The 24,017-nt window shown below is 37.5% G+C and overlaps 1 protein-coding gene across 1 annotated transcript; it reads left to right on the forward strand.

Annotated features, from left to right (window-relative positions):
- Positions 1-7,841: 7,841 nt before the first annotated feature.
- LOC103709035 (glutamine--fructose-6-phosphate aminotransferase [isomerizing] 1-like) lies at positions 7,842-23,152 on the forward strand. Its single transcript, XM_008794189.5, has 11 exons — positions 7,842-8,387; positions 11,256-11,428; positions 14,640-14,751; positions 16,753-16,898; positions 17,577-17,738; positions 19,635-19,956; positions 20,052-20,302; positions 20,386-20,500; positions 20,647-20,902; positions 20,984-21,152; positions 22,742-23,152. Exons 1-11 carry the CDS (start codon positions 8,114-8,116, stop codon positions 22,823-22,825), a joined length of 2,064 nt encoding a protein of 687 aa, XP_008792411.1. The 5' UTR covers positions 7,842-8,113; the 3' UTR covers positions 22,826-23,152.
- Positions 23,153-24,017: the final 865 nt, after the last annotated feature.

Below are 24,017 nucleotides of genomic sequence, written 5' to 3' on the forward strand. Positions count from 1 at the left end.
TTTTGATTTGGTACATTGATCTCAATCTCTCTAGGCCCAAGAAAATATCCAAAATCAAATTGTTCAAGAACCTTCCAAAAAATATGCTGCAAAACATTTCATAATGCCTCTAGTAGTTCAAACAAATCTCACCAATGTGGTAAAAAGAAAAGGAAAATATCCAGACTCTAATGTAGTATTGCCTTCTACAAATGCGAAATTCATAGCTCGTCCACTCACCATCACTAAAGCATTGCTAGATAATAGGGAGGTCTTCGATAAGAGTAAGCTATCATCAGGGTTCATTTTCTTCACCAAATCGGCTCAGGATGGTGGCAATTTGATTGGAGGAGGCTTGATAACAATGCTTGCAATGTTGATTTCCATGCTGCTTGTCAAGGTAGGAACTTGCTATTGCATGGGATGCCATGGGTCCATATAGTGGGAAATTGTTTCTTTCCTAAGAAGCTAGTGGATAATGGCTATTGGGGTAAAAGCATTGGAGATGTTGCATTCTTTATTGATCAATTGATAGCAATTCTAACTTAAATTTAGAAAAATTACAGTTTTACCTTTTCAAGTTTGGATGATTATTGCATATACCTCCTCATCTTTAAAAAGTGATCAAAAGTGATCTTGCTCTTCATCTCTGTTATGAGAGTAGTTATGCGTAACTATCACATAGTGGTATAAAGTTATTGTAGAATGAATATGCCCTTGGATCTCCCTCCTCTTGCTTCCAACTAGTGGCCATGTCTCCATGCTTCCTCATTCTTGAACCTTCCACCCCACTTGATTACTCTAGAACTTGGATGACTTGTGTTGGTGTTTTGGAAGTACAGCAGTGAGAAAAATCTATAGTATTTTTTTACATGGAATCTAGAAGTAAGAGCCAATATAGTGATGCCGGTTGACATCACATTTTTAATATAGTCCAAAACCACAAAATTTATTCTCAAAGAGTACAAATTTTCATCTCCTCATGAACAACATTGTGGTCTCCGAAAGAAAATGCTATGGCTAAATTTACTTGCAATTAAAATAATCTTGTTGTCCAAGTGTAAGCACACTAAGCAGCTTGGACGCCCTTTATTTGATGGTCTGATGCACTATTGGCTATTGGATGTGGCTCAATTGTTTGAGATTCATACTGCAGATTAGCGAAAAAATATGGCATTATGTGGGTTGGATCCTAGTTGAAACCAGATCGAGCAAGGAAGAGAGAGGCTCACCACCGCCTCCTGATCCCTCTATGCATCACTAACCTATGTCTCATGTGTTGAAGTCTAAAAATTTGGATTTTAGAAAGACGAAGGGTTGGCAGCGCCCCTCCATTAGAGAGGGATAAGCTAGAGAACTTCTTCTGCCATTGCCCTTTCGCTCTCCTTCCTCTCTCTTCATATTAAGAAATTTTAAATTAAAGATATAGAGGTCCAAGAAAGCCATTGCCATGGCCAAGGGCCAGTTGGCTAGTAGAAGGTACTTCGAAGAAGGTTGAAGAAAGGGAGGGTATTTATCTTTTTGAAATGACGAGCAAATGGTGCTGATTGGTTGATGAGCTGCAGGACCACATTAGGTTATTTTGGAAATTCAAAGAATCCAGCTAAAAAAATTTAAAGAAAAGAAGGTGTGTGGGAATCGTCCAAAATAGAGGAGGTGAAATTATAATTTTTTCTTAATTTTACTGCCCAAGGAACCCAACAATGGGAATGATAACAACAATGCTTATAAGTAGGTAAAAGTTATTTATTGGAATTTAATTGGACTATTCGAGCAAGATGCCTTTTTCCCCCCTCTTTGCTAGGTTTCTTTTGCCGACTTCTTGTTTCAAAGGATGTTAAGGAAGAAAATAAATGGAGTGTAGTTGTAATGGAAATAAGATAACCATGAATTCTAAATCCCTCTTAATAATTTGGAGTTGTATTCTCGCACATTGCACCACGATACTGAGCTTCTTGTTAAATCCCTACATGGTGACTCGGGAATGGCCCAATCCTTTGTGAATGAGGACAAGCCCAAAAATGGCACCATCTCCTTGTGCCACGTCGCATTGGTAACTTGGTGGGGAACTGCATTGGTTGCAACATTTCAACTATGATCGTTCACACCAAAATAGGGGAATCACAAGTCTCAATTGTTATTGCTTACATGAAGCAAAGAAATATCAATCACCCTTATGGCATGATTTTCCCATATTTATAATATCTTCGAAGCTATTTTAGTGCAAGTATTCAAGCTCCCATAATATTCAATTGCCTTCAACCAACTAATGTTCTCTCACCTTAAATTATACGTTAGTTCGCTCAACTATCCAACATAAGTATTAGAAAGTTACTAAGTGACATCACTCACATCCTAGAAGGAATGGGAGGCTCCAGGAATAAAATAAACTATTATAAAAAATTATTATCCTTTTCTCCATGTTATTTACAATGCAACGAGATGGTTCAAAAGTGTTATCATGGCTATGATAATATTATACAACCATTATTGTAAAGCTTGATAGAGTATGAAATCTTTGGGATAGCACCAATATAGATGTGTATGAGAGTTTAATTGTGATGGTTTTTGGAATGATATTAATTGTGATGAACCCTAAAGAAGAAAAAAAATATTTTTTTTATAGAACGTAATTAGGTGCCTCACAAATATTTTGCCAACAGAAATGACATGAGCCTACATTCAAGCAACCAAGCACATTTTTCATATGAACATATTCTTCAAATGTTTTTTTTGCTTTTGTGGTGTGTGGGCAGAATTTTCATTAATCTATGATATACGCAATCATTATAGTTAGCAATACAAGGTCCAAAAGCTTCTATTTCCAGCGGCTTCCAAAATTAAGAGTGCAACTTAAGTTTGGGCTCAATCCAAACCCATCCTCCCAAGTCGCTGTTAAGCTTAGGCTAGAAAATCTCAACCCGACCTTAAGTATGGTTTTGTTAAAGCTAATCTTCAACGCAACTCGAACTTGATCCTAATGCAACACAAACACGACTCAGTTCAACACAACCTGATATATATATATATATATATATATATATATATATATATATATATATATATATATATATATATATATATATATATATATATATATATATATATATATATATATATTCATATTTATATTTCAAATAGATTATTTATATGTTTGTATGATTGCTTTGAATGTATCTTTAAAATTTATGAATGGTCGAAGCCTCAATTAAATAAATATTAATTCAAGTAGAATGTCTTAAACATATTTTCTATTTTAAATTTTCTATTCAACCCGATCTAACCCAATTAACATGTCAGAACTTAACTTTATTTGGCTAAATGGACTTGACCTGGCGATCAATCCAAATTTAGCTTGTAATGGGGTTGGATTTGGTTGGACTCAATTATACAAATTTAGGTAGGCCTAAAGTACAACATGGCTGATCCATATATATGGTGGAGCAACAAATGTTGAGATTGTGCAAGGTTACGATTCCGAATGAAAAGTTGCATTCAGAGTTCTAGTCTGCGATCGAGCTCTAACCTAAAATAGTAAAGGCGACGAAGTCCTCTTATCGGAGTGTGCCCGACCGAGGATCCTTCGATGCCTACGTCAGAATGATGCTCAGGGAATAGAAGAGGTTCTTGGTGGCCTGTTAAAGGATGCGAGCACTTATTTGGAAGGTCCTTCGGAGAATGGATTGTATAGATAAAGGCGAGCGCCTATCGCCCAATAATTTGGGCACTTGGGTCGATCGAGATTAGCAGGCCTCCATACATTCCAAAAATCAAGTGCGGATGTTTCACACGCGGATCGCATCCTGCCTCTTTGGCTAACGTAATTTCATAGACCACTTGAGATTACGGCCAAGATGTTACCAACTGTAGGGGGTTTCTGAAATTTGAAGTTAGCCGCATGCTTCTCGGTTTGCCATATGGCAAGCTTTAATTGTCAAAACAGAGGCTTCGCAGCGGGTTTGGTTGGTCGGCTCTTCATATGAGCTATGGTCAGTTATACGACACATAAAAGGTATCATGCAATTTCAGCAATTGCTCTCACTCTCTCATGCGAGTCATGCCTTCACAGAGGCCAATCAACTGGCTTTTAAGCTCGCTGGATTGGGATCCAACCCAGACTTCTACTCTCTTATGGCGATTCCTTTGGATGATCACCTCTTTGTTTGTGCTCATATATATGGTGTTTTTGTTTTTAAGAATGTAGACCGTGGGTATTCCCACTCTGTTTCACCTAGTAAAAAAATATAAAAGGATAAATCAATTGATCATCTAGATGCTGCTTTCAATGCATATAGTCGTTTCACCTATTAACTATATTAACTAAAGATGTGTTCAGATTTTAGTTTTTATTGAATAGTGTGGTTTGAATTGTCGTACTTGTCTAAGAGGAAGGTGCTTTGGGGCTCCCATTGTATGCAAAGGTTCGTACTTGCTTTGCAATTTAATATTGAACTAACACGATATATCATGTCAAGTCCTATGATTTATGCCAATCCCCTCCCATACCATGCGACAAAAGAACATTTTGTACGTACGAAATAGTAGCACCTAGGCATTGCCTTATAAAAATACCTGTCCCACGTGCAACCAACCTTTAGTCTTGAAGTCTTGTATGCTTGTTCATGGATGAATTAGGGTTCTCTAAATTTGCTGAAGTTTTAATTGTGAGGGCCGTGCCGATGTGTGTTTAGTTTTGCATCGTTATTCACTGAAAAGATCTTGAATACTTATATAAAATTAAGAAATTCAAATAATACTTTTCGATTAGTCATTTTAGATGAGGTATTGAATTGTTACACTAATGCCATTGGATGCTAGATAGGTGAAACACTAAATGCACATTGGAGAATAATAACCTTTTTTAGATAAATGGAGAATAATGGCATTGCCATCTAGTCTCTATAGCATGAGAGAAAAATTAACGGCCAGCATTTCTACAGAAAATCATGATTATGGCTTGTGGTGTTGGCATTGTAATGTAGAATAGATAAGCTAGAGAGATAATTTGTCCCATAAAACTTGGGCAAATCTAAGTAGAAGCTCGACTCTTTCTTGCCCAATCCTTATATGTTAATGGCTCGACCTACTTAATGAGCATACCACAAATTTTAGGTACCATGCCACACAAGATTATCCTATGCTTAACGATAGATTTGTCATTCACTATATTGCCAAGTTTCATATATAAAGTGCGGTTTAGATCCATGAAATGGAGCTTCTAGTTTTGACTATCTACATATATGATGGATTTCAAAATTTCAGCTGGTCTAAAAATTACACCAATAAATTATATTTATCTTGGAGAACAAATGCAATTCTTTTAAAAAATTGGATGACGCACCTTACAATAATCGAAGTACAAGGAACCGTCCTTTGATCTCACAATCCATGTTGTAACGGTTTCTAGATCAGTTGGCGAAATCTATCTAACCGTTGACCATTCATCCCCTTGAGGACGGCTTATACAATCCTATTATGAATAATTCTAAGAGAATTAAAAAATAAAATATCACAAAGCCCAGTTGGGACAGCTGACCTAGTAGTCCACAAAAACTCTTCAGAGTGCTTTGCTATATAGAAGGCGAACTAATCCACCGTGGTTGAGTCACCCTCAACTGCGATACAATCTGTCTTCAGAACCTGCCTTGTATAGGTGATACCTATCCAGGCCGCTCTCAGTTCTGCCCTAGAAACCGAGACATCAAAGACCGCAATCTGCCAATTGCCAGCAACCTCAAATCCGAGCCTCGGATCACAAAGCCAATTCTTTCTTTACTGCCACCATCAGACATGCTACCATCAAAGTTGACCTTAAGGAAACTTGAGAGTGAAGGCTCCCAGGTAAATGTAACTAACCAAGTCGATGTAAGAGCGGAATAAGAGTCTTAGGTGTCTCGAGTCGTTGCAATCGCTCTAACAGAGATAGGATGAATGACCTTAGTTGCCTAAATTATAGCTCTCTCCAATACAAACCTCGCCGACTATCCACCACCCTCAAAGATATAGGCATTTCTGGCCAACCAGACATGGTAAGCAGTGCAAGTGGCCCTAATGCCCTAGTGTTTGGACCGCTCGTTGATAATGCTACCTTGCAAAGTCTCAAGGAAAGTTAAGACTGGCATTGCTAACTGGAGGAAATCCATCGGCTGGCTAGTGTTCCTCACAACATGTAGAGCTCTCTGGCATTGGAACAAAATATGATCCATAGTCTCCACATCCACATCACAGAAAGGGTAGCTCGAAAAGATATTCCCCTTTGGTCTCTTAGCACCCCCTGGTGGAGAGGCGACTCGAAGACACTTTTCAGATAAAAAGGCTAACCCTGGGGGTGAACTCCGAGCCTCCATATCCACGCACCTTCAAGTCTTCGAAGTGCGCCCCCCTGTACAGGTTGCAGAGACCTCTCGCTTTCACCCTCGGGTGCAAAAAGATCTCGAGACTTTCTTGTCGAGGCTGCCATGGTAAGAAATCATAATGAATAAAACTCTCTTAGCCAGTCGATCCCCAAAGAGGCAGGCCAGTAGCTCAATGTTCCACCTCCTCTTCTCAGGCCAAAGCAGACCATAGATTCTCGGACTAGAAGTAGTATTCATACATACCATGGTTGGCCATTGCCTCAAGGGCAGATTAGAGAGCCAGATATTCTCTATCACATCTACTGATCCGCCATCCCCAATTAGCTACATGATGCTGGAGGAAATCTCTGGGGTGTGGGTACAAATTTTTTTCCGGATGAAGGAGCAGCTCTGATTAGTCTGCGTGCTGGCATCTAAATCCTCCAAACTATGCTTGTCTAAGCCCAAAAGACTTTCTGACTCGAGCAAAAATCTCGCAGCATGTTTAACTACCATGCCTTTCTCCGGACAAGCAAAAGTTGAAAGTCTAGATTTCTGTAACGAAAGAGCTGAGAGACCGAGCCTCAAGCCACTAGGTGGATCCAACTCGTGCTGTCTGATCTGTAACGATCTCCCTCCCCTTCGTTCATGCCACGGTCGAGGAGGATTCACTCGTTATTTACCTTAGATTTTTGCAATCCGCTCAATATACGTGGTTAGACCAATCAGACGATACCACGTGTCCTCTAATCATCCAACATCCGACCACCGCACTCAAATAAAACGCTTTACTGACACGTGGTGGGTCACACGTACCATTGTAGGGTGTCCTGTTGACTGCACTAAAAGCAGATGTATCCAGGACTTTTCCTCTATCTTTGTGAAAGCTCTGGTATGTGGGCCCAACAAATGGCCGTCAAACAAATCCAAACTATCCGACGGCGGCCCAAAGAATCAAACGGTATTTGCCACGCCTCCTAACCGTACCAAAAAAATATCCTAATATTGCTAAAATGGACCAATCATGTGCCGACATGTATTTTTTTAAAACTTTTAATCAGTTTATTTTTATATGATATCATTTCACCCTACCTCGCCTCTGTTTGTTCTTTTTATCCTTTAATAGACGAGGAAGATTTATTCAGGCCATGTCGATGGACTCCTGCTTACACCAAAGAGCACCTGAACGGTGATCCCCGCTCCTGTGGTTTATCCTACGGCTTTCCAAGCTACACCGGTCCGATCTTAGGGCATTTTCGTAAATCCATCCATTTTAAATCCCTTTAAAAGCGAAAAGCATAAGAAAAAAAGAAAATATATACAAAAATAAAGGCCACGTCGACTCCCACGCGTCAACATGTTAATCGCCATCATGCAACCCGACGAACACGTTTTGAAGAAGCACGTCACCCTTGGGATCCGACGGCGGCTGATGCCTGGAGAGGACTTCTCGGAGGACACCACACCCGGAAAGCCGCTTTGACCCAAATATCCCGCATATAAAAGTACCATGCAACAAAATAGAACGGACAGGATGATTCCATGTGGGAAACATGGACGGAGGCATCGTTATCGCGTAGAGTTTTGTATGCGGGCGTGTGAAGGGAGCGTCGACGACGGAAGACTCGGAGGCCCGGAGAAGGGACCGGAAAACTTCTTTCCTCGTTCCTGCTCTGGCCTTAACCGCGTCCTCCCAACCCCCTCCCCAAATAAATAACCCTTTCCCCTCACGCTTGATGTCTTCAGCGCCATTGGAGACGAAGAAAGAATCGAAGCAGAGATAGATCGATCGAGGGAAGATGTGCGGGATCTTCGCGTATTTGAACTATAAGGTGGCGAGGGAGAGGAGGTACATCCTGGAGGTGCTCTTCAACGGGCTGAGGCGGCTCGAGTACAGGGGCTACGATTCCTCCGGGATCGCGATCGACTCCGATCTCGACTCGGACCCGGTCCTGGCGGAGGGGGGAGGGAATGGAGGGGAGGAGGCCAGGAGGCCGCCCTACGACTCGGCCCCTCCCCTCGTTTTCCGGCAGGAAGGGAAGATCGAATCCCTCGTTGGATCCGTGTATTCCGGTGATTACCTTCTGGTTCTTTTTCGCTGGGGAAGCGTGTTCTTGTGACCAAGTTTTGCCCTTTTTGATGGTTTCTTGGTTTGTTTTAGTTATCGCGTTTTGGCCTTCTTTTGCTTTTTTTTTTGTTGGGGAAAAATTGAATTTGATGTTTTTTCGAGTGTACATGCGGGATTTGTGTCGGTTTGTTGATTTATCTGAAGTTTTGTTGAGTTTTTTTTTTCTTTTTTGTTTTTCTAAACATCGGTATGGATGATTTGTTACTCAGAATGCGCTGAGCCAAGAATTTAAGGCAGTTGCGATCTTAGGGTTTTCATGTTCAGATTGTTATCGTTATATTCTACTTTTTGGTGGAATGAGGTGTTTATTTGATGGCGAACAATTTTGGGTTCTGTTAATGGCGCGAAAGAAACAATTGCCCATTATTATGAAGATTCAGTGCTTATAGGGAGAAGAGAATTGTTGACTGGAAGAGTTGGTGACTGGTTTTAGAAATCAATAATCACGATAACCTTATAGTGATATAGTGTTTTAGTGGATTGGAAGCCATAGGTGCTGGAAAAAGTAGTAAGTAGGTCTTTCCTATATCTTCTTGTTTCGGCTGAAGATGTCTTACCTGCTTTTTTTTTTTTTTTACCACATCTCTTCCTTATTTTAGCCAGCCTTGGAATGGCATTGCATGCAACTTACTTTGTTGAAGCTCTTATCCCATTTGGTCAAAGTGTTTGGCGCTAAGGGCTCTACCAAGAGGCATCACAATATGCCATTTCTCGTGCACATATATTTATTACATTACATGACATAAACTCTCATTATTGTTTCCGGGATGCATGATCTAACATTTTCACTGTTGTTTCCGGAATGCATGATCTAACATCTTCACATGGTTTTAGACGTATTTAAGAGGCCTTGTGATGCGCAAGCAGTGTTCCTTGAAAACATTGAATACAAACAAAAAAATTGGAACGATGTGGTCAGAAAAACAAATGATACTACATTTGCCAGTTTGTCACTATTGGAACCAAAGAATGAAAAAGGTCTGACATTATTTGTCATTTTGTCGTATTGTTCTAGTGACAAGCATGTCTTGTCCTATTTGTTATGAGAGAAAAACAATTGACACTACATTTACCATGGTTAGAACCTCTATCATTTATGTCTCTGTCTTGCTATTAGATGGAACTCCTTTATAGAGGTTGTCATGTAGAGTTTAGAACTCCCTCTTTTATGTACTTGTCTGACAAGTGAGTAGGTGGGAGACAAGTTTTAGTTCATGCTATGTGATAGCTTTAGATAGCAAGTTTTAACTATTGTTGCAAAAGAAGAAAAGAAGGTATGCTAGTAAGGAGGATCCATTTGTGATTTTGCTCAAGTTATTAGGACTTTTAGCTTATTCTTTGATTTCATATTTTATTGCGAGATGTTAATCAGCGACTCATATTTTGAATTTGACACCAAGTTGGTAGATCTTTCATGGCTACAAGCATGTGAACTAAGGTTTTAAATACTGGTACTGAATCCTGCACCATTTTTCCATCAGAACGGTATGATGCTGATACTAATGGTACACATCAAAAGTGACAACTTCAAAAAAAAAAAAAACATGTTGATATCCACTCTCTTGGTATGGTCAGCATTGTACCACCAGTACATGGATATGTGCCGGTATGGGCTGAGGCAACTGGTACATACCTGTAGACAGGGCTTCAGCATCGTGACGGCCATATTAAACGATGATCACAATATCAGGCAACCCCGTCATATATTTGATCCCACTGTGCTGATGTTTTGTCAGGGCAGTATGGTTTTGGTGGTTTTTGATTCCATTATGTGAACTGTATAAATAGAATTAACCATGCATATGGAAAGAAAATTCTGTAGAATTTCTAGGTATGTCACCACCATAGGTTGACATGAGGTCATGTACTATATACTGTCCTTTAGCCCGAACACGAAGCAGACAGGTCTTTTGCAAAAGTATTAGTTAACTATGGTTATAAATATCAATGATCATATTTGCCATCTATCACCTTATAAGATCAGGTTGTCACTTGAATTTCACCAAATAAGCTCCTAAGCAATTTTTGGATAGTTGTCACTCCAGATGATGTGAGAGACTTTTTTTTTGTCTGACCTCTTTTTGCTTCTCATGCACATGTTGGAACATGCTCTTCAGGAACGAGTCATGTGCATAACATGTGTCTTCATCCTGTGGATGCTCATGAAGAAAGTTACTCTTGTCGAACAAGGTTGTCTCCCTGATGTCTTTCTCGAGAGATGGCTAATATACTCCTTGGAGAGAACCTGAATCAACTTTTCATTACTCCATTAAGAACTCCGATATTTTCTTATAAATAACTTATGATGAGTTTGTGGTTTGGCAATATCAAGTCAGGCCTTTCTATTTTTGTTTAAGGTGATAGTTGAATTTTTTCCATCCGCAAATAAAAGACGACATTAATGACACAGAAAATTTTAGTATGTAGGAGAAGATGTTGTCAGTGCCATATATGTTTTTTTTGGAAAGACTGTGAGGATGCCACTACTAAGGTTGTAATTTGGGACCTCTCCAAAGTGGAGAGGGATGCCAACCCTGGACCATATATACTTAGACAAAAATTGATGGTTGATTCTAGATAAATTCATAGTTTCTATTCCTCTTGGATCAGGCTATTGTGGGCAATGTAATTTATGCACCTTTCTGTTCTAATACAAGTAACTTGGTTTACTGTTGTTATCTGAGAAGGCTATGCAAATGGAGGTTGTGTTTCTTTATTATTTCATGGTGGTATACAAAGTTGAGCAGATCCTTTATTTTATCTTGTTTTTATCATTCCTGTCTGACAATTTGAGGTTTTTTTTGTGTTTTTAGAGGCGGATGCAATGGACTTAAATTTGGAGAAGCGTTTTTCTGTTCATGCCGGAGTTGCACACACACGATGGGCTACTCATGGTGTGCCTTCTCCAAGAAATAGTCACCCACAATCATCGGGTTTATGGAATGAGTTTGTTGTTGTTCATAATGGTATTATAACTAATTATGAGGTTCGTTTGACTGCTCAGTCTGATCTTTCTTTTTTCAAAAAAAAATAAATACAAGTCAATATTACTGATATATGTGTATTCCTTGTAATAATTTAATTAATTGAGTGGTTTCAAATGAATAAGAATTTCGCTTCTGGTTATATTATTTTCTTTCCTCATAATCTCGTATATATTTAGTGACATTTGTGCAAGTCCTCTTTAGTTATTGAGCCAGGTCAAATTAAGGACTGACTATTTATATCACCTTGTGCAATTAATCAACCCTAGCTATATCGGAAACACCTGTTTATGCTCATTACATTCTCTCGACTTATTTTTCTGCAGTGCTTTTCGAAAATATGATTCCTGTGCACTTATTTTATGCAGGGCTGTTTACTGTTTCTTTTTAAGGTAGCATTTGATGCTTCTGTTGTAGGTTTTGGAGTGAATTTTCTTTTCTTCATTTCTTTTGGCATATTTCTATGGTTTATTTAGATTGTCATGTATTATTACTAGTCTCAGTATTAGGATTATGTCATATTGATCCTTTTATTAGTTGAAATACTTGACCAAGGTTCGCTGTCTCGGTACCGGACTTTATACCGGTGCCACACTAGCACCGTGTCGATGCAGTACCGTACGGAATTTTTTTGGTGTACCGAGTGTCGGTATGCCACCTGTACCGGGTACCGGTACCGAACCGGTATGGTATGGTACGCTCTGTACCGTCTGGTTCGGGCCGGTACGACATATCTTGTATTTGACCAAACAATAAATCAAACTTTTTGCATGTTTTCCCCTTGACATGCATAGGACACTTTTTAACTTTTATTCTGTAGTCTATAATCTCTTTGAATTAGCGACATCTCAATGAGCACTCTTTGTGAAATCATATTATCTTCAATGTAGATAACCTCGATTTTTTTTTCTTCTGTAGCTCAACATGATCCTCTTTATGGTATTTATCATGTTTGAGAGTATCACTGGTCATGCTTATCTTGGTTAGTTCGAGATGTCTGCATCTTACCATTATAAGTAGTAATACAATTATTGCAACATTGTTTAAGCTACTATATAAAATACATTTCAAAAGATATGTTTTGGTCATCTGTATCTATTGGATGACTTTGTCATAAAAAATATGCATCTTATGTGGTTACTATATATTTGGACGTATAAACAAATTCTACATTCTACGAATATAAGTATGAAAAACCATATACTAAATTTGGATACTGCCGAACTAATGTTTGTGAAGGATAGACAATGACTAGATACATAAAGATATCTAAGAATCTGAGGATATGTCTAATGTTATTACTACCTATGGTTTTAAGTGTCGAATATTTGGCTAAATTTAGGTTAATTATGCCATAGTTTTGAAGGACAATAAATGGATAATCATGTGCTATCAAATTAAGGCCGAATCTGATACTAGAAAATATAATGTGTCTGTTTCCACCAGTCATTATTTGACTTTTAGGTTAAGAGTGATATTAGTGAGTGGATTGCCCCTATATATAAGTTATAGAAATTTTGGGAAATAAAATAATTGTATTTGTGCTTTTTTGGTAAGCTAAAAGGAGGTGCAACCCCCCAAACAGAAAACATACAGTTACCTAAGATAGTTTCATCCTCTTGCATTTGCCCATCTGAGGTGATGTAGAGTAGTAGGGAGGAAGTTTTTCCTAAGAGCAAACACATCATACTCTGCTCCATACTTGGCAACCAATCCGCAGCTTTGTTAGCCTCCCAGTAAGTAAGGTATAGTGAGTTTTTTCTTTAATCTATCAAGTTTTAGTGAAGCATAATCTTTTAACTAAGACTGCTTGAATTGTTGTTTAGTTCAGTCTGAGATTTACGAAAAATTCATGTATCCGTGCTTGTACAATTGATTGAAGCAAGTTAAACCAAAGAAGTATTGATTGGATTTTAAAGATAATCTATTAATAGATCTTTGTAGCTTTGTTTGCATAAATAAGTTTACTTGTCGAAAATAAATATAATTACATATTGTAGTCGGTTGCCCAGAGCAGTCAAAACTCTAGAGGTGGATACATGATGATAGTATAAATACTTTTCATCATGCTATGCATACAGTAGACAGTGCAATATTTGATCTTTTAATTTTTCATCAACAGGACTTTGCAAATATGCTTGTCAGTTGGGACAAGTTCAGGATAGTTGGTATTGTTGTTGGTTGCACACAAGACCATGTCCTTTAGTTGTCAATCTATTCATATTAATTTTGGATATAGACCCTGATTTGATGGAATGCAGTTCTAACATATGTTTATTCATTCCAGGTCCAATCAATCTGCATGTGCTACAATGAAACAGGATTTAGGAAGCTATTCTGCAATACTTATAAGGAAAACTCAAAATTAAAGTCTAAGACGATTAGAAAGTTTCCTAAAATTCTTGAGCATAAAAAATATACCCTTGTATCCTTTATATTCTTCTGTGCTTCAGAGGCTTACGAATTTTAGCATTCAAAGTTAAGAATCTTATAGAGGCAGACTAGGATCTGGTCGACTGGATTGCAAGTCAAATAATAGTTAGATGACATCGGAAGTCTGAGGTATAACACAGATGGTTTGAGCCATTGCGTATGATCTACTACCTTTAAATACATATGCTAAGGGTCTCCAAATCATATGATTTTTTATTTGTTAGTAGTTTAGAGGTAGTAGATCACATTCAACAGCTCGGATCATCAGTATCGGGACCCTATAAACCGATTTCACTTGACTAGGTCTGACTTGAAATCTTAGTTCACCTCTTATCTTATGATACATTTCAGTTTCAGTAGTTTCATTATCTCATCAAAACATTGTCATGTGGCAATTGCCCTCTAACATCCATTATTTGTTTCTTCCATTACGATATTAGAGGAAAAATATGGTCATGAAATGTTCACCGTTCTTAAGTATTATTCTTTGCATTTCGTGCTTGCAGTAAGCATGGTGTCCATCTTCCTCCTACTAAAGACATTCTTGTAATAAGTGAAGGTTTAAATCCCTTTTGTTAGTTTCTTACATGAGCTGTGGATCTCCTTGTTTTACCTTCTCTTAAGTATTGAACTCTGTTAAGTTTGACCTAGGTTGTAAATTGTGTGTTTGTTATGCTGCTAATAGGAACCTGCACAAACATTATATTTTGCTTATTTTGAAAAACCAGCAAATATCTAAATTTTTCTTAAACATCATTTCTTCTCCATATGTCTCTTCAGGTTCTAAAGGAAACATTAATTAGACATGGGTTCACATTTGAATCAGATACTGACACAGAAGTTATTCCAAAGCTTGCAAAATTTGTATTTGATAAGGCCCGTGATGAAGGAGGTATTTTTTGTTTTTATGATTTATTAGTCATTAATAGAAATCTGTTATAATCTAGTGAAACTTGTAGGTGGCAACACCAGTTCAGTCAAATGTAGTTTTTTTACCTTGATATGCATGTTTTAACTATTAGCAATTCCAGTGCATGAATTTATTGCTTTCTATCTACCTGCACAGAATAGCACAGTAATCTTTTTCCAAATGTGTGATATCTTGTAACTTCATCAGGCAATATTTGAAGTACTTGACTCTATGCCTTGCATTGGGGCATGAAAGTTTATATTATGTTAGCTAGGTTATACACAAATGATACCTTATATATTGACTTTCTTGATCATTTTATGGAATTGTTTTTCCAAAATTGCATGGTAAGTTGAATGTGAAGTGCCATTATCTTTTTTCCTTCTTGATGGCCTTGTGTCATGTCAAAAGTAGGGACTGTTAATAACATATGCTTATTGTGCTGTTGCTTCCAATGTACTATATAATTTGTCTCAATCAAGTACAGATTTGAGGGCCAAAGTTAGCACAACCTCTGTTCTTGATGTCACTCATGTAGATTTCCATAGTTACTAATTTTGTGTATGATCTGTTATTACATTGACGACTATTTCTGTTTCCAGAGTCCATACTCAATTTGATTGTCAAGTATTGCACTTTATTTGTGACCATAGATGTAGCCCATTATTTACATTATATAATAGGACATTTGATAGTATTTTCTTGTTGATTCCCAAGTCTTGTGCTTAAGATCACAGGGGCATATTCACTGGAACTACAATAACAGACATCTATTTATTGTGTCTTGATTTGAAGTTACTGCAATACACTTTTTTTATTATGCAATAAACTGCTCTTCTTTCTTGTTAGTTGCTATTTCATTTGCTTTTATGTTCTCCGCAAGACAGTGCTAGATAGCTAATTATTTGGGCAACTTGGGTTGCACAAATTCAGATCCAACTCAGTCCAACCTATAGTGTGGATTGGGTGTGGCCATATGCATGCATCTTGGATTGGGTGTGGCCATAGATAGTTGTGGTCAACATGATTTCAAGATGATTCACGTTCAGGTTGAAGGCTTGGGCTAGGAAGATTTTCAATCTGACCTCAACTAAAAGTAAAACTTTTATATAATATACTGTCTATTTACGTGTATAATCATGATAAAGGAAAGTTGCCCCAAATAGGAATACTGGGCGAATGAGGATCTATAATGCTGACCCCAAATAGTTAGGAAAAGACTAGATGATTATGATTATGATTATTAAACAATGAAATACCTCACTTATTAGCTGAGGCATGTTATTGGTTGACGCTCTAGACTACCCTTTTCTTTTTTTGGCTAGTTGGATATATATATGCTATTTTAGATGTTTCAGAATTCTTCAAATATATGGAATTTAAAAGATAGAGAACATTATTATGAAATGGATTTTAATATTTTATATAAAATATTATTAAGGAAACCATTTTATATAGAAAAAACTTATATTCTTTGGTTAGAATTCTTTGACGCACACTTTGCATCGTCGTACCGGTCTGTACCGGTCCGGCCTGGGACAGGTACTGGATCAGCGTGGAATCCGGTACTGGTGGTTTATCGTTGGAGAACCGATATGGAACCGGTACAGACCGGTCCGGGGCCGATAGGAGACCGGTCCGGGGCCGGTAGGAGACCGGTACGTACCGGTCCAGGCCGCCACCGGTACGCCGACCGGTACCGGTACGGCAGACCTTGCTTTGCATTGTTTTCCGTTTAGTTTTTCTGTATTGCTTCCTATTATAGAGTTAATCGTTGACTGTGCTCTATTATTTTCTTTGTTGTGGTGTGGCTAAAAGGGATTGACGGTTCTATTGGGTTGCATGTTTTGTTATATCCTTGTGTGTGCATATCTTGTTGCCCTCATGATTACTTCTATTAGTCAATTAATGGAAAAATGGAGAAAAAAAGGATATGCAATCACAAGTTCAGTTCATATCGTCTTCTCCTTCTATATGCTGCAGGTGAACAGTCTGTCACTTTTAGTCAAGTTGTTACAGAAGTTATGAGGCAGCTTGAAGGAGCATATGCACTTATATTTAAAAGCGCGCACTATCCAAATGAGTTAATTGCCTGTAAGCGTGGCAGTACATTGATACTGGGTGTCAAAGTAAGTCTCGATGATATCATGAATGAGCCAAAAAAAGAGTTTCTTTTAAACATAACAATGTTCAGTGTTTTCTTGTTATATATTGGTTTTTTGTGGCTTCATGATCTCTTGAGAAAAAAAGACGCATATTGATGCATGTATTCTTACTATGGATATGTGCTTCACTCACTGCAATCAAAAGATGCACGCAAGCATATCAATCCAATAAAGATTATGGGTGTTTGGGAAAATCTTGCAGTGTAGGCCGGAGACAGTGCGGAGAGGTGGGGTTCTCTCTCTTTCTCTCTCTCTCCAGCTTATCTTGCTGGATTTTCCTAAACAGGCTTTACATGTGATTGCTATCTTGAAGGCTGCTGGTCTTTTTGATGCCTTACGTGTTATAAAACCATAAATCCGTCTTGTTTTAAAGTGGTTCATGCTTGCATAGTTTCTGTATTACTTATTAAACACCATGGAAGCAAGTTCAGAATGGTCATCCTTTTTGTCAAAAATAATTAATTTCTGCATTTCTCATAAGCTTCAAGAAAGAGCTTTATATTGCATATGAAAGTCCTTGTAGATTGTTTGAGTGCTGAAATTTTTGGTAATTGTCTTGTCATTTCGTGATATGACCTTGATATTGTATCAAATTGCGTGTCCATATGTGGTTTTAACACTGCAAGTTTTCTATGTTCTCAGGAACTAACTGATGCAAATACTGGAACATTGTTTCATGATGTTAAAACCCTCACAACCAATGGGAAGCCAAAGGAACTTTTCTTTTCCAGTGATTTATGTGCTATCGTGGAACATACTAAAAACTATTTGGCTATTGAAGATAATGAAGTCGTCCACATTAAGGTGACATTTCACTCAGTATTTTTTCCTGTTAATAATATTTTTAATGTTTTTGGCTTCACTGTTCTTTTTTGTTCATCCTAATTAGCATACAAACAGTTAATTTGTGACTTATTCCTAACAGAATAATTTATATTCTTCCTTGTGCTATTTATGTTTTTTGGTGCTTTGCTACTCAAGAACTTTGTACTCGTTGAGGGGTCATGAACCATTTAGTACATATATCTTTATGTTGTGAAGTTTCATGAAATATCCCACAAGAAAGTTATTGCCACTTCAGGTATCAATGCTAATTTTTCTTGGTGGTAAGAGTTAATCCATTTCAAGATAATTAGTCGCGTAATTTTTATGGACTTTATCCAGTACAAAATAGAGAATCATTTTCTTATCACTAATTCTGTTTCTTGGATTTATGGATACAGTTTAAAGTTCATATTGTAATGGAATATCTTTGTGAATATTAGTGGAGGTTTATCCTTGTTGTGTCTAATATGAATTCAAAATTTCTTTTTGTTCAATTCAAAAAACCAAAGTGGAGATGGCTTTGGAAAGAATGCAATTAAACTAGGACTAAATGAAATACCAATTGGGATTTGGAAGATCATCGGAGATACTGGGTTGACTCACTAATATATTTATTAGATTTTTCAAAACTACGAAAATGTCAAATTTTGAGGGGCACTTATTTATAAGAATAAAAGAAATGTGCAAACTATTCTAATTATCATGCAATTAAACTCTTGAGCCACTCTATTAAATTATGGGAAAGGATGATTAAACAAAGATCAAGAAAAATGATGAAAATCTTGGAGAAACCATTTGGTTTTTACCAGGAAGGTCATCAGTGGAGGATATGTTCTTTCCTAGGCACTCAACAAATAATATGAAGAAGAGAGATTGATTTGGAGATCTCCCGGGTTTTGTAGTGCACCAAAATTGTTGAGGATATTAATGCTAAAACATTGCAATTGTTACCAGACATGGCATCACAGGGGCATGTCTGGAGCGTGGGTTTGCACTAAGCATCTGAATTAAGCCCATGGTTTTTACACTAATCACGGGTGAAGTTTTTCATTTACATTGATTACATTTTTTTATTGTTAGTGATATATTATATGGACATTATCTAACATGATATGATACATATATTATATGTATTTTTGTTAGTTTGATTAAAAAAAGGACTAGATTAAATGCTAAATCGGAATTATGGATGGCTAGAGGATATGGACTTAAAAATCAGTATTATATGTCAATTTATGTATACATACATATATACACATACAAATTTAGTATAATATAATATATTATATGTATATATATGTAAAGAGGTACAAGGAATAAGTTGAATGCACAGAATTGAAAATGCTGAGATAAATGTGTGGCAAAAATAAAGAAGATAAAATTAAGAAATGATTATGGGCATGATAACATAGAAGGGGTTCCAGAATGGAAGGATACTTTAACTTCTTTGAAGGTTTTAGGAAGAGAAGGGGAAGACCTGAGACAATTTGGATAAAAGTTGGGAAGGAGGACTCTAAAGCTTGAAATAACATCAAAGGTTGCCCTAAATAGGATTACTTGAAAATTGAAATATATTTGCACATCTCTACATCATCTTCCCATATAACTCCTAGTTTGGCAACAATGCTAACAATACTTGATGTGTGGTAGTCATTTACTATTCATATATTTTTTTCTTTTTTTCTTGTAGTAGTATTCTTAGCTCTTAAGCATCAGAATTTAAGTGACATGCAGCAATTCTCCTGTTAGTTGTGTTGTTGCTTATATATTGGTGGGATTCAAGCTTGGAGTTGATCTGCTTTCAGATATTTGATTCTCAAATTTCATGTTTATACATAAACTAATGGATAGTCATCAATTTTGTGACTGGACCAGGATGGTTGTGTATCAATCCTCAAGTTTGATTTTGGCAAAGAGAAGCCAGCATCGGTTCAACGTGCATTATCTGTTCTTGAGATGGAGGTTGAGCAAATAAAGAAGGGAAACTACGATCACTTCATGCAGAAAGAAATTCATGAACAACCACATTCCTTGACTACAACAATGAGGGGAAGGCTCAGAGATAATGATGTGGTTTTGGGCGGGCTTAAGGATCACCTGAAGACAATCAGGCACAGCAGAAGGATTATCTTCATTGGTTGTGGTACAAGTTATAATGCAGCATTAGCTGCAAGGCCATTTTTGGAAGAGCTATCTGGTAAGAATGGATTGACGAGAGACCTTTCTTAATGATCAGCTAAAATAATTACATGCATTTTTTATCCTGATTGATATTTTGTCTTGGAAAACAAGGTATCCCTGTTGCTATGGAGCTTGCAAGTGACTTGCTGGACAGGCAGGGTCCAATATATAGAGAAGATACGGCAGTTTTTGTTAGTCAGTCTGGGGAAACTGCAGATACCCTACTCGCCCTTGAATATGCCTTAGAAAATGGGGCATTGTGTGTTGGCATAACAAATACTGTTGGTAGTACATTAGCCAGAAAAACACACTGTGGTGTTCACATAAATGCTGGGTGTGAAATAGGAGTTGCTAGCACGAAGGTAAGAACTGTTGCCTACCTTTTTCCCCTGCTTTTATTAAGTAGTGCTCTGGTTTTATTGATGTTTCCTTTATGATTTGTCAGGCATACACAAGTCAGATAGTAGTTATGGTAATGGTGGCATTGGCTATTGGAGCTGACAAAATATCCACACAATCTAGAAGAGACGCTATTATTAATGCTCTTCATGACCTACCAAGTATGTTTTTATAGGAACTCTTCACATGGGTACTTTGTAAATGTGCAACAAAGCATTATTTAAGAGCATTTTGTTCCCAAATAAAAGTTCCAGGAAGTAGATAGATGGAGCTTTTTCATTTACCTCCTTTTTTCTTTTTTTTGCAGATAAAGTAAGTGAGGTCCTGAAACTGGACAGTGAAATGAAAGATTTTGCTGAGTCATTGATAAAGACACAATCTCTTCTTGTATTTGGTAGAGGCTACAACTATGCCACTGCCTTAGAGGGTGCTTTAAAAGTGAAAGAAGTAGCACTCATGCACAGTGAAGGTATGCTTGCAGGCGAAATGAAACATGGTCCATTGGCATTAGTGGATGAGACTCTCCCCATCATTGTTATTGCCACACGTGACGCTTGTTTCAGGTCAGTGCCTCTATGATGTAAGGTAGCCCTAGGAGGAAAGTATCTATTTTACTGAATATATTTCTGTTTTATTTTCAACAGTAAACAGCAATCAGTAATTCAGCAGCTTCATGCACGTAAAGGCCGTTTGATTGTTATGTGCTCAAATGGAGATGCATCCTCTGTATGTCCTAGCGGATCTTGCAGAGTTATTGAGGTCCCTCAGGTTGCAGATTGCCTTCAACCAGTAATTAATATAGTTCCATTGCAGGTAAGGAAGCATGGAATAATTCTTCTTTGATTTCCTTCTTGTTTGCAACAAATTTCCTCTAATCACTAATTCTAGCCTGCACGCTCTTTTCCGGATATAAAAGATAGTCTTAGAAATGATTTTTGTCTTGCTCTCATCATCAATTTGTTGAATTTAGATGAAAATGCTCTTCCTTGAGGCTACATCCATCCCAGCTGTTGTCATTTTTGTGAAACCTAAAGTGGCCTTTTGAGAAGGCCAGTTTAAAAATTGCCATTTTATAGTTGAATCCATAAGTACTTTGCAACAAATAGACCGGACGTTAAAGAAAATGAATTTTTGGTATACCCCAACCTGGTTGAACTAATGGTTCATTCAATCCACTATAGAACTACTAAGCCGATATCACTACCTAACCTACGGGGATCAATGGAGCCTTATGAATGTATTTAATCAGTTTGTGTGCAAAATTTTAGCCTTCAGTTAAGCAATTTAGAGGCTCAAAAGGACTTTTTTGGGTCACTAGTTTAACTTCCTATAGTGACTCGCTTGACCCTTCCTTTTCCTTTTAGGGCTTTATGATACACCTATTGAAACAAGTCCTGCTCTGCAAACTCTTAAACTGCCCTCCATGATGTGCTGTCCAATTAGCAGGCCAGACAGCCCCTTTCCAGCGATTGGCTTCATATGAGTCCAGACAGATTAAACTGATATTTTTTTCTGTCCCGATTAGCCTTGCTGGTGCCTCAGTAAGTCTTTTCATGCCTTCATTTGATCCCCTGAACTTGAAACCTGCAAGCTTTTTGACGAGGATTTCGGAACCTAACTTTGGCCGTTATACCTTCGACTTCTGATCCTTAGAGATCTGCCCTAGTTTCAAATTTGAATCCCTGAGAGATTTTTAAACAGCAAGAGATAATTGCATATTGGTCAGAAGCCTGCAACACCACATGATACAGCATTGGATAAGCTTACAACATGTTTAAAACAATTGTTCAATGGATAGTACAGCATCTGAACTTGGTAAACTTCTGGCATTTTAGGCCTCTGAAGCTATCCATTCTATGTGGGCTTATTTACTTGATATGGTGGTGGTATCACTAGAAAGGTCTAGCTTCTTGTCTTATAAATTGTAGGCCATAGGATTTTAATCCCTTATATGCAGCTTTGGATTTGATGTAAGCACTCATAATTAAGCTAGACCAAAACTAGATGACTTCAGAGAATGTCAACCAGTGATTTATGGGATTCCAAGACAGCACGTCTGAAAGTTAATACATTCATGATGACGTGCCCATGAATGAATAGGCTACATTCAAAAATTTCCCAATTCTGGCCTTCTGTTTTATATGCCTTGTTTTTCTCAGCTACATTCCTTGTCTACATTCGCCAACATTTTTGATAGTCCAAACAATAAATAATTTTGGGTTTTTGCTTCATCTGAACACTGCGAAACTTGCAATGGTCACTTGGAAGAGGAACATGTTATTTGGTACTGATGGTATACATGTGATTTTTGGGCAATAAGTACCAGTTAATTTGGAGGTGAATAGTTTCTCCAGCAGGAAGCACATGAGTTTGCTCATCTATTTCTGCTTTTTCATCTGCAGCTGCTAGCGTATCATCTAACAGTTCTACGAGGCTATGATGTGGACCAACCAAGGAATCTTGCAAAGAGTGTGACAACACAATGAAACGAGCCTGAAGCTTCGTGCAAATTCATTTTGAAATCTGACCTCAGACGAGACTTGATCGCAGATTCAGAATTTCGATTCTTTTGTAGTTCACCACGTAGTTCGTTTCCCGGGTAGTGGAGGCATTTGTTAATATTATGCACTGCCATACTGGGATGCATAAAAGCAGTTCCCTGTCTGTATAACTTATTACTTCTGTTACTAGGAGAGCACAAATTTAACATTGATGGAAACGATGCATTGATTTCTGAGTGTAGGCTTTTTTGGTGATTCAGCAGAGAGATGGAATTCACTTTTTTCCAGTTAAGTATTATCATTTAGCGTTAACTATTTGTTTACAGTTTGTCCTCCTAAAACCCTTTATTTACACAAGAACTGCTTGTCTACTCTGCTACATATTAGTCATTTGCAGGCCGAATGTGGTATTGGATGCAGAACATGTGCATTTGCTGCTAAGCAAAGATACCACCGAAGTGCAGACTTCTATTTCCTTCTTGTACAATAGCAGGGAATTGATTTTCAGATCACCCCTCAGTGCACATACATATGCTTTAGCGAAGATAAGGAAGCACTTAATGGATGGCATAATGGCCTCATTTTTTTACATCGCAAATCTTAAGGGTTGTAATCTATCTTTGGTTTTTTTTTTTTTTTTTTTTTTTTTCGGTTGGGAGTCGATGCTCTGCTTTTCCTGCCTTGCATGTTAGATTATCCTGACACAAGCCTATCTTCATGCATATCTGCTAGTAGAGCCTGTTAGCAGGTATACGCTACTGCATCACACAGAGGGTTTAGGGTTTCGCATATTATCCCACTGAGCTGTGGTAATTCTTGTGTTTTGATACCTTCAGGAACAGAGTGAACTATGCAGTTTTTGACTTCTCTTTAATCCATTCAAAAATATAATAAAATAAAATAAAAACTAGAAGGGGCCATTTCTTAAAAAAAGTGGCGTCTGTCCCTCATCAGATATCATGCAGCAAACAAGACTATGATTTCAGATAGGGATGTTGATGCTCGATGACTAACATTTTCAGGCGGATAATATAAGCATTATTATTTATTTTTACAGGATCAGCTATTTTTCAATTTTTCTGAGCCTTGTCTGGCCTTGCCCTATATAGATAATGTACAACAATAATAAAATTTATATGCACCTTAAATGGTAATAAAATATGTACCCTTGAAATAC

The sequence above is a fragment of the Phoenix dactylifera genome, chromosome 8, assembly GCF_051530095.1.
Source record: "Phoenix dactylifera cultivar Ajwa chromosome 8, Ajwa_hap1_PhDact_Kaust_v1.1, whole genome shotgun sequence".
In the NCBI taxonomy this organism is placed as follows: Eukaryota; Viridiplantae; Streptophyta; class Magnoliopsida; order Arecales; family Arecaceae; genus Phoenix; species Phoenix dactylifera.